The sequence below is a fragment of the Convolutriloba macropyga genome, chromosome 3, assembly GCF_964194025.1.
Source record: "Convolutriloba macropyga chromosome 3, txConMacr16.3, whole genome shotgun sequence".
NCBI classification, from domain to species: domain Eukaryota; kingdom Metazoa; phylum Xenacoelomorpha; order Acoela; family Convolutidae; genus Convolutriloba; species Convolutriloba macropyga.
Window position 1 is genome coordinate 19252202 of NC_134470.1, and position 15504 is coordinate 19267705.

A 15504-nucleotide genomic window follows, 5' to 3' on the forward strand; every position below is an offset into this window, starting at 1 on the left:
ATCCAACACAATGTGTATCAACCGGTAGATGACATAACTGAATGCACCCACATACAGACATGTGCCAAAGAGGGCCACGAAGAATCCAAGAGCGTAGGAAATGCCCAGATCTAAAAGTTTTTTTCAACAATTAATGATAATATTATGTCAATACAAGCCAGAACCCTACCTTCAATTAAAATTGCGCTAAATTGTGGAACTTGGCTGCAAAGGATGAAGTCATTGTATAATTTACAAATTAATATTATGATTCACAACATAATATTATTTGTGCTAATATAAAATAATGTAATATAATTCCTCGGAGACATATTCCACAGTTTCAGGACCTTTTTACATGTATTAAAATATCTTTTGTAGAAATAAAGTGGTAAAATGGAGCAAATGGTGGGGCGTTGTCTCATAATGATGATCATAGAAACGTGTTAGTAGTGTTATACCTGACACCCACGGTGCTATCATTTTTTATTGCAAAATACAGTTTGCTCTCAGACTTCAGCCTTGGCGATAGCGATTGCAAATCATTTTAATCTATGTTGACAAATAAGTCAGCCGTATAGACCATACTAGTCAGCTATAGTCAGCTATATTAGACCATACAAATATTTCGACAATGATAAATTACCCAATAGACACAATTAATTAGCTTCTAGGCAAGAAACTGAAAAGACAAAATCACCCTTCGATAATTGTACATTTGATGATAAAGTCACGTTTGTGTAAGAGCTAGATCTCTCTTCGCCATAGTTTCAAGTTGGCCACTGTCTGGTCAATGTCGTCTGGTGCCACTTAAAGTTCAGCCATGGAAAATTTTAACTATGCGCGAGAGTAAGTCAGTCAATTTAAAAAGCATGAAACGGTAAGCAATTCTAACCATCTTCAAAGTCAAACTCTGGGCCCACGATTTTGAGGTTTTTGTCAATGTTTTCGCCCACAGCCTGGGTGAGTTGGGACATTGCTGCAAACAGTCGCATCTGGGCACAGAACTGGACCAGGACCATAGCACCAGAGAAAGAGGCCAGGGATATTTTGAACATCCTGTTGAGTCTGTCCGAGAACAGTTCCAGAAGGTAGACAATCAAAGAGACGGCTGCGCATGAGATCATGAATCTGGCCAGAAATCCTACCTGAAACGAAACACCCGCTCTTAAATATATAACAGCAAAGTCATGGAATTAGCAGAAACAAATTAAACGCAAAAATTGTGGCTCATAATTTCAGCTCAATTGTATTTCTCAAACTGTACAAAAAAAAACAGGAGAATGCATTGGAATAATTTAATTGTTTCTTCACTCCACTTACTTAATACACAACTGCTTCATGGTAATGGTAGAAAATGACAAGATAAGGAATCGAGCTCCCTTGACTGTTCTTATAACTCGTTGCAAGACCTGGAGTGAGAAACCTAATTTATATTCTTCGATTTTGAGCGTTAACACATTTCAGGCACAAAATAGTATTTTTATGATCATTTAGCACTTTATGTTCACATTTAGCATTTAAAGCTAAATAATTTTTATAAACAATAATTCTTCACAGAGAAACCCAGGGACCGTTGAGATTATAAAAAAAAATTTTCTAAGGACTGCGATTAAAAAAATCTTATCATTTTGGGATCGCAAAAAGTAGTTTTGTTCTTCCGACTCCACATTTCGGGAGAGCAACTATATGCTGAACTAGGGTTTTTTGTTCAATCACTTTTGGCCGATCGATATACTTATTGTAGTGAGTTGTGAGCGGTAACAATTAAAACTGTAAAGTGTGAAAATAAAAAGCTTCTCCAAAATTTCGTCATTACGAGCAGGTTTTAATTTTCCGTGGAAAAATTAATTTAAACGAGAATTTTGTTGACATTTAAACCTTTTTTGAAATTTATTTTTAAAATTTGCTCAATCATGCAACCATTTTTAAATTCTACAGGTTTTAGTATCTTTGAGGTGATAGCGAGGCTTTTTTGTCTTATCGTGGTGTTTTGGAATAAAAAAGATTTGCATTTGGATCTTGATTTTTGCTTTTACAGTAATTTTTCTGTTTTATTTTGGCCATCTGTTTTGGCTTTTTTGTAACCTTCTGGAATAACAATAATTGCGATGCATTTGCTTCAATGGTTTGTCTATGCAGTTGTGTGACTAATTTATGGGTAACTAACTATTTTGTTGACTTTGACATTAAAGACAAAAAACTTTTTCAAATTTTCTCATTTGTTTTTTTTTGTTACTGAGTCCCAGTACTGACTTGTCTTATTGGAGCTCTATCGAGCTTTAAACAAACCAAAATATAATCTCTATAGTGTTTATGGCATTGGAACCAGTTCTTTTAGTAAAGTTTTAGTAAATTTTTGAGGTTTTATTAAAGATTCTTTCTGTGGTTTTGCCACAATTGGTGAAAGGTAATGTGTAAGGGAAATGTATAGAGCAATGAAGCATAGGAAACTTGTCAATAAATTTAGCTCCGTGGTTTTCTGGTTTCCTTTACTGCATTATAAATGTCTTTAAATTTTATGTGAAAGTTTAGTTCTGAAAAATTTTGTTGTCTTGACCTTTAATCTCATTCATTCAAGTTTCATTTAAATAAACTATGAGATACATCTTAATCATCGTTCCTTTCTCAATTAACTACTTAAAATAGATTCAAATTTGTAACAATTTATTTCTTTAAAAATCTGGAAAATTTTTGATTTTGCCTAAATCCGGTAGTCATTTCATTCTGTCTTTTTTGTTAAAACTGTTTGTTTACATTTGGACTAATCAATTATTTTGCTGACAAGTCTGACTAACCTTTTTAAAAAAAAATAATTGAAAGTTTAGAATATGTCCATCTGACAAAAAATAATACCCTGTTTTTGCTTCAAAAATAATCACAGCTTTTGGAACACTTCCTGCCCCTGCAATAGTTTTTTGAAAATCTCATTATAAACGTGACACTTTCGCTTTATACTGAAATCTCTCTTATTGTTCCCCTTGTTTGTAGTGTTTGGAAATTACTCTGCAGTTAAATTTGGCTTCCAGAAATTTTGCCAGCAACTTTTAAAATGTAATTTGAGTTGTTTTTGTTTTTTCTGTTTTTTCGCATATATGTGACTAGATGAATTGATATCTATATTGTCCGAATATTGGTTTGAAAGATTCCAAAAAAATATATGATTTAGCTCAAACGCAATTTCTATCGTGATTTAATAGCTCGGTTAAATTCCATTTGAATTTAGTCTGATTTTATTTTCTCAAAACAAATTAAAAAGTGCATAGAAAATTTTATTTACTTTAAACCATTTATAAGTCTAAAATGACCCATTCATAATCTGATTGAAAATGAGTAGATACCATTAGTTACTAAAAGATTTTACAAAAATAGACTCGGTTTTAATTTGGGATAAATTTCTTATTTTGTTTTCTCATTTTTGTAGCATAGTAAAAATTAGTTAATAACTTGATTAAATTGTCAATTGGTTCCTTTAGAGTTAATTTCGTGTCTGCCACTTCCTTTTATCATGTTTTCCTTCGAGAAATTCTGATATATTGATATATTGTCCTTTTTTAGGAATCTATCAATGTTAAAATTAACAAACAATGAGATTCTTTTATAGAAGCAGCCTATCTCTGCTTCAAATGGTGGATACTTGATATAATATGTGGAGCGTTCTCCTTTTTCTTCTAATATATTATTCAATTCCACTTACTAAGATATTTTTGATCATTTAGCCAAGAACATAATGTTATTGGAAAAAGTGATTTTTGAAAGCGAAAGTTTTTTAATAATCTTTTAACCAGCAATAGCAGCAATTGAACTCCTTCATCTTCAAGCTGTCGGATGTGATGACATGATATTTGTTACGTAAATTAATATTGATTTAGAAAAAAGCAGTAAGTTTTTTTAACTATGGCATGGCTTTCTGATAAAACGTAGACGCAACTACCGACAGCTTAAGAATTTGAAAAGATCGTGTCAAAAATCACCAAGTGTTAGGTCATCAATTTGTCGACAAGGTTTTTCAAGTGTCGTTGCTAAGTTCTAGATCTTTGATGCCTATGCAACGTGCGTCAACTCTGAATTGATCGATTTGTTAAAAAAGTGAGCTTTGCCGTCTAAATGCATTGATAAATATATCTACGGAAGTTCCGATACTATTCTACCACAATTTAAGTCTATCTTAGAAAGAACAAATCATCATTAAAAACTCATGATTTAATTTTATGTTCTTGAATCTAAACAGAAAGTTAGCGCTCTATTTTTTCTATCTCTCTCTCAACAATCTGATAAAAAAACCACTTCCAATCAAGTCTTGGGATAATTTATACAAAATATATCAAAAAAACTTAAGCCTGTTTGTAGCCTTGAAAAAGTTTGTTATGAGTTTATATCAACATAATTTAATGCCTTTTTGGCATTGGAATCAAATTTGAAGAAAGAACAATAGATGATACAGAAACTACGAATCAAATTAAGATGTGCGCCGTATTGAGTTTTGTCAACTCTGAGTTGTTAGAAGTTGTCTCTTTTTCGATGCGTCCCCTAAACTAATGCTCCCAAAACTCTTGAGTGGAGTTTTTATTGTTTTTTTACTATATTTGCATTTGCGTAATTAATAGAATTTGAGAATAGAAAAAAGTGCCAGCTATGTATTTTTTCGGTTACTGGTTTTGGTTTTGTTTCTGCTGATGAGAAATCATTTCTTTGATTGTTCTATAGGTGTTTCATCCTTTTTAGCCGCATTTAAATCAACAAAAATGTACATATTTTGTTTGTAATGATTGGAAGCTTATGATTTATCGATTATGCAAAAATATTTACAGAAGAATGTTCAGATAAAGTTGAACTTCTGGTAAAACAGACAAAATTGAGATTTGAAGAAAAGGAAATGAGATTGTATACCTTTTTTTTCATTATAAATTGACACCAATAGCAAAAAAGTAATTAACAGCAAAAACAACACAAGAAGCTCAGATATTGTTTATTTAGTTCAACTATGATCCGAGCACCTGTAAAATGTAGCAAGATTTTTTTATCGCTGAATTTATACAAAGTAAGTTATAAATTATTAAACCGAAGAATCATTTGAGAACAAAATAAACCAACACACTTACTAAGATATTTTTGATCATTTAGCCAAGAACATAATGTTATTGGAAAAAGTGATTTTTGAAAGCGATAGTTTTTTAATAATCTTTTAACCAGCAATAGCAGCAATTGAACTCCTTCATCTTCAAGCTGTCGGATGTGATGACATGATATTTGTTACGTAAATTAATATTGTTTTAGAAAAAAGCAGTAAGTTTTTTTTTAACCATGGCATGGCTTTCTGATAAAACGTAGACGCAACTACCGACAACTTAAGAATTTGAAAAGATAGTGTCAAAAATCACCAAGTGTTAGGTCATCAATTTGTTTACAAGGTTTTTCAAGTGTCGTTGCTAAGTTCTAGATCATTGATGCCTATGCAAAGTGCGTCAACTCTCAATTGATCCATTTGTTAAAAAAAGTGAGCTTTGCCGTCTAAATGCGTTGATAAATTTGTCTACGGAAGTTCCGATACTATTCTACCACAATTTAAGTCTATCAAGTCTAAGAAAGAACAAATCATCAATAAAAACTCATGATTTAATTTTATATTCATAAATCTAAACAGAAAGTTAGCCCTCTATTTTTTCTATCTTTCTCACAACAATCTGTTAAAAAAACTACTTCCAATCAAATATTTGGACAATTTATACAAAATATATCAAAAAAACTTAAGCCTGTTTGTAGCATTGAAAATGTTTGTTATGAGTTCATATCAGCATAATTTAATGCCTTTTTGGCATTGGAATCAAATTTGAAGAAAGAACAACAGATGATACAGAAACTACGAATCAAATTAAGATGTGCGCCGTATTGAGTTTTGTCAACTCTGAGTTGTTAGAGGTTGTCTCTTTTTCGATGCGTCCCCTAAACTAATAATCCCAAAACTCTTGAGTGGAGTTTTTATTGTTTTTTTTACCATTTTTGCATTTGCGTAATTAATAGAATTTGAGAATAGAAAAAAGTGCCAGCTATCTAGTTTTTCGGTTACTGGTTTTGGATTTGTTTCTGCTGATGAGAAATGATTTCTTTGTTTGTTCTATAGGTGTTTCATCCATTTTAGCTGCATTTAAAACAAAAAAAATGGACAAATTTTTTTTAATGATTGAACGCTAATGATATATCGATTATACATAAATCTTTACAAAAAAATGTCCAGATAAAGTTGAACTTCTGGTAAAACAGACAAAATTGAGGTTTGAAGAAAAAGAAATGAGATTGTACACCTTTTTTCATTATAAATTGATACCAATAGCAAAAAAGTAATCAACAGCAAAAACAACACAAGAAGCTCAGAAATTATTTATTTAGTGCAACTATGATCCGAGCACTTGCAAAATTTAGCAAGATTTTTTTATCGCTGAATTTATACAAAGTAAGTTAAAAATTATTAAACCGAAGAATCATTTGAGAACAAAATCAACCAACACACTTACTAAAATATTTTTGATAATTTAGCCAAGATCAAAATGTTGTTGGAAAAAGTGATTTTTGAAAGCGAAAGTTTTTTAATAATCTTTTAACCAGCAACCACAGCAATTGAGCTCCTCCATCTTCAAGCTGTCGGATGTGATGACATGATATTTTTTACGTAAATTAATATTGATTTAAAAAAAATCAGTAAGTTTTTTTAACCATGGCTTGGCTTTCTGATAAAACGTAGACGCAACTACCGACAGCTTAGGAATTTGAAAGGATCGTGTTGAAAATCACCAAGTGTTAGGTCATCAATTTGTTGACAAGGTTTTTCAAGTGTCGTTGCTAAGTTCTAGATCTTTGATGCCTGTGCAAAATGCGTCAACTGTCAAATGATTGATTTGTTAAAAAAGTGAACTTCGCCGTCTAAATGCGTTGATAAATTTATCTACGGAAGTTCCGATACTCTTCTACCACAATTTAAATCTATCTTATAAAGAGAAATCATCATTAAAAACTCATGATTTATTTTTAAGATCTTGAATCTAAACAGAAAGTTAGCGCTCTATTTTTTCTATCTTTCTCTCAACAATCTGATTAAAAAAACCACTTCCAATCAAATCTTCGGACAATTTAAACAAATTATATCAAAAGTATTTAAGCCTGTTTGTAGCCTTGAAAAAGTTTGTTACGGGTTCATATCAACATAATTTAATGCCTTTTCGGCATTGGAATCAAATTGGAAGAAAGAACAACAGATGATACAGAATCTACGAATCAAATTAAGATGTGCGCCGTATTGAGTTTTGTCAACTCTGAGTTGTTAGAAGTTGTCTCTTTTTCGATGCGTCCCCTAAACTAATGCTCCCAAAATTTTGTTTTTTTACTATGTTTGCATTTGCGTAATTAATAGAATTTGTTTTTTTACTATTTTTTTGCATTTGCGTAATTAATAGAAATTGAGAATGGAAAAAAACTGCCAGCTATGCAGTTTTTGGGTTATTGGTTTTGTTTCTGCTGATAAGAAATGATTTCTTTGATTGTTTTATAGGTGTTTCATCCATCTTTGGTCGCATTTAAACCATCATAAATGTACATATTTCGTTTGTAATGATTGAAAGCTAATGATTAAAAGATTATGAATAAATCTTTACAAAAAAATGTTTAGAGAAAGTTGAACTTCTGTTAAAACAGAGAAAATTGAGGGTTGAAAAAAGGATCCGAGATTGTTTACCTTTTTATAATAAATTGACACCAATTGCAAAAAAAGAATCAACTGCAAAGACAACACAAGAAGCTCAGAAATTGTTTATTTATGGCAGATTTACTGTATTAGCGAGCACCTGTAAAATGTAGCAAGATTTTTTTCATCGCTGTATTTATACAAAGTAAGTTAAAAATTATTTAACCAAAAAATGATTTGAGAACCATATAAATCAACACGCTGTCTTGGCATCTAATTTTTATTTAGCACAACTTATGTCTTCTCGGGTTCGTATACAGAAAAAAAGAGAAAAAAATCATCATATCAATTTTTTTTAAATGAAGATAGAACACTGAATAGAGTTTTATCAAACATTATGTTTCTCATTTGAGAATATCGGTGGTCAGTCCGCGGGAAATTACGTGGATTGTGTGGTATTTTTAAGACGTGACTTTTTCGACCTTTTAATGAGCATTTTTGACTGTTTTCGATCATTAAAGAACCTCTTTTTATGAGTTGAATATCTTTATCGCTAATTTCAGTTTGAGCACTATTTTATGGTGATTAACTCCCTCTGAAATAACCAATTTTCTTATATATTATCTCACTTGGTCGGTAAGGTCAGCAACTTTCTCGTCATCGTTATCCATGATGATGTGCTGTGCGAACTCATCTGTAGGTTGGCAAATGGCAATTTGGAGGAAGTCCTCAAACTGCTGGCTGTAAGTGGCACGGAAGACACAGCTCCTCAGGGGACTCAGGTAGTAGTACGGGTTCCCATTGGGACTGTTAGGGTAACTGTTTCCTCATTGTCTGGATCGGTATGTGGGGATTATTTGAAAACTTGTGGCTGATATGTTGCTTTATAAAAATATGACGTACTTGGCCGAATCGGGTAATTAGGTTGTTAAATTAGGCGTAATTAGGCTGTTAAATTTGACCCAAATTGGCTGTAAAACGCAACTAGTACGCAGCTAATATATCAGGACCTTAATTCTACGAAAAATACTCTGGTCAATGAATCAACGTAAAGTAATGCATTATCACTGCCGCCAATTAGCGGTGAAAACTCTTATTTCCAGTGCAATTAATTTTTATATTTTTGCTTTAAAATTGGTCCATAAATTTAAACCCGATCACCAATAAATTGTTGGCAGCGGTTCAAAAAATTTCTCGCTCTAAGTCAGGAAAACAAAGCGCTTTTTTATTGGACAACCAGCTCAACAAATTGAGATAAACTTTGATTCGAGCTTGAATTCCATAGTTTGGCAATTCAGCTCTAGTTTGTTATTCGTGTTCACGATTTTTGCCGTGAATTTTACAGGTGCTTGACTGTAATGTAGACATTATCCCCCCCCCCCCCCCCCCCACAAAAAGTTTTTATCATCAGTCGAGGTCTAAACCTGGGTGGTATTGCACAGCAAACATGTGCATTCAAGGTTATTGTTGCCTAGAAACCACTAAATTGTTTTTTTTGGTTCTTACAAGAGTTTTCTTTTCTCTAAAAGAGCGACAATCTTTTGTTTCACGGCTTTTCATACCTAGTTCGTTGCTGTTCATACTTTTTTCATGGCTTTTATGGTTGTGAAATTGCCACAAATGCCATTTACTGCTTATATGTGTTTGTTATGAACTGCTTAAAATGTCTTAGTCAGGGACTGTGCTCACTTTTGAAAAACAAAACATTCTTTTGCCCAAAAACATGAAAAATATAGAGTGGAACACATTTTGACTGGTCACATTGAGATCAAATTGGTTTACATTTGGGCTAGAATGAGGAAGCAATTAGTGTATGTCCCTGTCTAGAGTAAACCATCCATAATAGGAGAAGTAACTGTAGGACAGACTCAGCAGAATCAGAGACTGCACGTAAATCATCACACTGCTCGGAGATTCACTCGAAGACATCTTCTCATCAGTACTACTCCAATTTCTTCTAGAATCTTCTTCTGCGGAATATTCCCGATCAAGTAAACAATTACCGCCCCTCGGCACGTTGTTGTGAAATTTCATTTCCAACTTTAGATTTCGTAGCCGAACTGTACCGACGTTTTTGATATTGTACCATTTTTCAACATCGAGCAATTACGAAACTCATGAATTAAATCTTATGACTTAAAAGTTGTTATCCTGTCCAATAATGCGTATTAAATTGATGCAATCAAAGCATAAAAGTTTGTGTTTTCCGCAAAAACTTCGGACAATATTTTTTTGATAAGGTGCCGCGCAACAAACTAAAGATAAACAGCATTATTCGTTGTTTCAGTTCCATAATCAAGATTATTTCAATTTTCTTTTCAAGAGTACAACAGCAACAGCAACCATTCTGCAGTTTTAATCTGGTGATTATATCAAAATTCTCAGACAAGACGAGTTAAGATCAAAACTAAAAACAAATTGGTTGAATCACCAAAAAGTATACAGCTAACACATGTTTAAAGGCTCCTTGTTTGAAACAAATGACAATATCGTTTTTTAAATTTCCGAAATAGTAAATCGTCAAGAGATTTGCATTTTTTTTATCATACAATTGTGATCGAGGTAGTATATTAGCGTTTTCAGTTTTCAGTTCAAACTCTGTCCTGGGGTTTCTGAAAACAATAAAGCTACCTAACTACAAAGTTTCTTGCGTTTTTCAAATCTTTGAGGTTATTGTAAGTATTGCTATGATTTAACAAATTTTCGGCGTACTAAGATGTAATTTATGAACTTCCTATAAGATCATAAATTTACAATACCTTGAATCGGAAATCTACAAAATTAAATGAGATTATTCCAAGTGTTTGAAATATTTCGGCCAGATTGTAGAAACAGAGCCATAAGATCTTGTCAGATTATGGGAAATTTTATGTGTTGTCATTAGTTTTTTTCTTAGCAATAACCAATGCATGATTAAGTTTCTAATGAAACGAAATTTGATACACCTTAATACAGAGATAATTCTTGATCAGACGTTTGAGGTTTTAGCAAGTTTTGTTAGGCTCAGATTTTATTATAAATCACGACGTCTTGAAAAAATAAAGTTAATCTTATATACACCCCAGACATTTGAGAATTTTTATCGTGTAAGATCTTACAAATTTCATACAAAATTGTCTTCTAAGTACTTATAAGATTATGCGTCGCCTGACTAAGACTTTGTAATACAATTTATTAGGTTTTACACGATGAAAAAATTTTATGAGGTCTGATAAGATCTTACACGATAAAAGTTCACTTTTCTCAAATCTTACAAGATGAAAATTCTGCCTTATAAGATCTTACACGATAAAAATTCTGCCAGACAAAAAATGCTTAGCGTGTAAGATCTTAAAAGAATCTTATAAGATCTTGTGAGATAAACATTTGGAGAACTATGACTCATCTTTTTGAGAAGATTTTTATCAGATCTTATACGATAAAAGTTTATTAACTATGGCATGTTCTTCATATTGAAGACAATTCAGAGTTGCTTTCAAGCAGTAACCACAAAGCTACAGCTTGCAACACTTAAGTGTCAGAGTAACAAAGAGAAAGTTATCTCATATTGTCTATTGAGACTTATAAGATATTGTGTAAAAAGTTTAGTTTTCGAGTGTTAGCAGCATTTTCTGAGGCTATGATTATAAAACTAGGCTGAAAAATTTTCTTCAAAGACCAAAACTATATTGGACTGCTAAGTATAGCCGTAGTACCTAGTGAAAATTCAGAATAAAACAGTCGCCAAATTAGAATCAGCAAACAGTTTTTTGTTTCAGAATTGGTAAGTTGATCGTTTATTTTTTACTTTCATAGGAACTTGACTACGTTATACGGTTTATTTGAAATCCTTAAAACATGTCTTATCAGATCTTATACGATAAAAACTCTACCCTACGTGAACTTTTATCGTGTAAGATCTGATAAGATACTTATCAGATCTTATAAGATAATAATTCTCTAAAATTGAATGATTATCTTATAAGATCTGATAAGTATCTTATAAGATCTTACAAGATTAAAGTTCACGTAGGGACGACTTTTTATTGTGTGAGACCAGATAAGATCTTATGCGATAAAGCTTTTTGAGCAGCATCTTATCAGATCTTACACGATAAAAACTCCAGAATCACTGGGGCATATTCAAAGTACGTTGATACACTTAAAATCTTAATACACACGTAAAGGACGTCAACACCTTGTTTCATTCCCATTAAAAAATTTGTCAACCTCTTGTCAAAATCATTCAATTTTCATTTCACTGAGCGCATCTTTTTACCCATGTAAGATCAAAAAGAATTTTCGAAAAATTTTTGTAAATACAAAAATCTAAGAAGGTTTTTTTAAAATTCGAGCACTTTTTATATGTTTTGAAAATACTTTGTTAAGATTGATGCAACTACATCTGACATTAGTTAAACAACTTATAGGATACTGGTTAATGTGAGGCTGTGGACTATCAGGACACACAAGTTCTTGAAAACGTCTTTAAAAGGACAACCATTTGCGCTATCATTCGCAAAAAGCTAGCTCAACTTTTGCTATAGTAACTTTAAAGCACACACTTGTACCGTCAGGTAGGACCTTTCACCTCCTTTTTCATCCACAATGAGAACAACAAAATAACGAACTTTTATTGTATTATTACATTTAGATTTAATAATTTACAATCGATTTAATGGAGAACGTGTTTGTAATCGAAAATAAAAAAAAACAGTGATACAATTAGCTCCTAGAAAACGATATTTTATCAACGTATCTTGGGCAAAATTTCATATTACACCCAAATATTGATAGCTAAGGGTGACTGATTGTTAGAGTTCCCAAAGTTCATCTCATGATCTCAGAAAAGCGTTAAGATTCTGCAGCCATCAAAAAAGAGAAATTTTGTTTTTGCCGACACAGGAAATGCATCCAGCAAATTTCGATCCTCGGAATCCGCTTGAAATCACTTTTATTTGAGCGCAAAATACAAAAACAATAAGAAAACACATTTATGCTGGAATTTAAAGAAAAACCGAAAAATGACATTTTGCAAAGCTAAGTTGAGCAGAAAGCTACAGTTCAGTTCGACTAGGCTGTAGAAAACTTTTGCTAGCTAAGAGAATCTTGGTTACTGAAGAAAATCTTGTAACAACTCTCTTACTCTCTGCTCGAGAAAGGCAACTAAAATGAGTGAACAAACCCTCCATTTTTGCAACATGACATTTGCAAAACAAACAGTTTGTAGCCATTTAAACACGTAGATAAATAAAAAGGTAATTGTTGTTTACTTGGTCCAGGTAGGGTAGATATGGGCTGATTTTAGGGTTGGATAATCCGACAAACGATTTTGAAATTAGATCGATCCGCTGCAATTCCAAGGGCTGTTATTTATCAAAATGAAGCTTCGTTTCAATATAACTAAATTTCAACTACCTTCAAACTTAATTATTGAGGTTTGGTTATGGTGTGTTATGTCGCTGCGGTTAAGAGTTATAACTAGAGATGGTTAAGTAAAGTTTTACCAGTGGTCAAAGATGTAACACCGGATGTTGAAGTCAATAATTTTATTTATTCAATTTGTTTCTGTAAACACGAGGCAAATCCTTGTGAAAATGTCAGCAACAAAATCATGCGATAGTTTGAACCAGAATTAGGCTAATGATGCAATGGTTATTGGCTTGCAAGGTTTTCTCAAAGTTTCCATTACCGAGTTTGAACGATTGCAGACAAAACGGGCAAATATTGACGGATAACGACTCGTTATGATTTGATCCAAATTGTCATCAAAGTTGAAATAAATAGTTGCGGTGCAGTGCTAAGCTTATATCCGTTACCTAAGACAAGTTAAACAGAAAGTTCGGCCTGACTAAGCTGAAAACTTCATGTTGATCTCCACTTCTGAAAAAAAGCATGCAGCTACATTACATTTTACTTGTTGCGACAATTTCTCAAGTTGATAAAATTATATATGCTCAGCTGTCGGGTTTAATTCTTTTTTTCTTTCAGGTTGAGGAGCTCGTTAATGATAAGACCCACCAGGACAAGAAACACCATGATCAGGGTTTAGCTTGTTTTCCATAACTTTTCTTGCGCTCACTTCGTTGTGGGCGGACCCATCCTGTAGAATTCGGAAAATCTGATTTTCGACTTCTAGAGCGGAAATCGTACCATTGAGATGAGACAAAGTGCATAGTTTCCTTTTCATTTCCCGACTTTAGTTCCGCAAGGTCTTAGAGAGGGATGTATAGATATAATATGCCAAGTTTCATTACGATCCTATAATTTTTGGAGAAGGGAGCTGACAAACTATTTCATAGGTATAGTCTGAAATGAGCTGGAACATGAAGATGACCGATTGATTAATTGGTAGCGTCATAGGTCTGATACTGCTTTTTTTTAGTTTGAATAGCTTGAATAGAAGTCAGCAATGTATAAAGAAGGCGTTCAAGTCATTCAATTGTCCTTTTGAAGTTATAACAAACTTTACGTAAGAAAGGCTTAACTAAGGTGGTCTATAATGCGAAGTGAACAGATTCTTTTGTTTTGATCATTCTTGTACGTTGTTGCTTGATAAGTTACTAAGGAGTAGAACACCAACATTATCACAACATTACCATAACACAGCTGTAGCTCAGGAGTTGACCTGTAGAGAAGTTGTGAATACAAAAACATTGTTGAGGGAGTTGAATTGACTTGATAAAACCAGAACACCGGTTTGAGCGATTGGAAACCAGAACACCGGTATGCGCGCTTGAAAATCAGAACGCTTGAGAACACCAATCAACCGCATCTAGATCAAGCGGCTTAATTGAGAGCTTGTAGAGTTAGAGAACAGTAGCTCTTTAGTGGTGAATTTGGTTATAGTTGTGAACCATCTTATTATAAAACTCTGGTTGATTATTGATTTGATTTTTGTTATCTTTTACATTTTCTGTTTATTCATTTGATGTCATTTGATTATTCAACTCAATTCATTATTTTAACTAGAGTTTCTTACAGCCGACAAGAGCAGCGTGGGGACAAAATAACACTCCAATAAAAGTCCGGGAGCCATCAAAACACCCATTTAAATTTGTTAGAGTTTTGGGCGCTTGTCGGTCCCCAGCTAGTCAGCCTAAGCAAAGTACAAAATTCTACAGTGGCGCTCCTGGGTGGGCTTTCTCGAGACTTCTTGACGGTTGGAGTGGTTTGGCGGCTGTGGTGGTTGTAGTTGGACGTTGGACTTTGCAATTGCGAACAACAAGAGAGTGAAGAATTGTCTTGTGCGACAGCGAGTGAAGAAGAAAGAGAAATCCCTGGACAGAATCAAGTCGGGTCTTGACGGAGAGAGAGAGAGAGAAAGAGTGCGAGTGTGCAGAGCAGTTTTCAGTTGAGTTGGTGTTCGACTGTTGGTATTGTTAACAATTAGCTTTTCTTGAGACTAGAAGATAGAGAGAGTGAGTTTTGACTTAGTCAAGAGCGTAGGTTGCGTGAGGCTGAGTTAGTGTAGAGAATTGAGTAGAGTATTGGCTTTCTTAGTGAAGGTTGTTACAGGGCCTTGGCCCAGATTAAGAGATTTGCGAGGCAAGGTAGAGAGAACTGAGAAATAGAGGTAGTCTGAAGAGGGAAAAGCTAAGTGGGAGCAAGTTATTCAAGACTGTCATTGAGTGTAATTGGTTTCCTTGAGAAAAAGAGGGCCAGTTCGGAGTATCGAGAGCTTAAAACAGGAAGTTGGTAAGCTGGTATTTGACAAGTGACAGTTGCGTGTATAAGTTTTGGTGAGTATAGAGTAGAGTATAGAGAGGTTAGATTTGAGGGAGAGGGCTTTTCCACGCGGTTTTTGTTTTTTTTTAATACTGGAGGAACACGAGTTAGAGAGTTTGAAACTGAGGCAGAGAGCGAGTAGA

At 33.3% G+C, this 15504-nt stretch overlaps 1 protein-coding gene across 1 annotated transcript; it reads right to left on the bottom strand.

The window, feature by feature from the left end:
* On the bottom strand, window positions 1-12730 carry LOC142336557 (uncharacterized; the record flags this gene model as incomplete). The annotated part of the gene is made up of 5 exons (XM_075385466.1): window positions 12708-12730; window positions 9474-9694; window positions 8284-8473; window positions 875-1127; window positions 1-110 (listed from the first exon to the last, which is right to left on the bottom strand). Coding segments are annotated over exons 2-5 (768 nt in total), but the record flags the coding sequence as incomplete, so codon positions are not given.
* Window positions 12731-15504: the final 2774 nt, after the last annotated feature.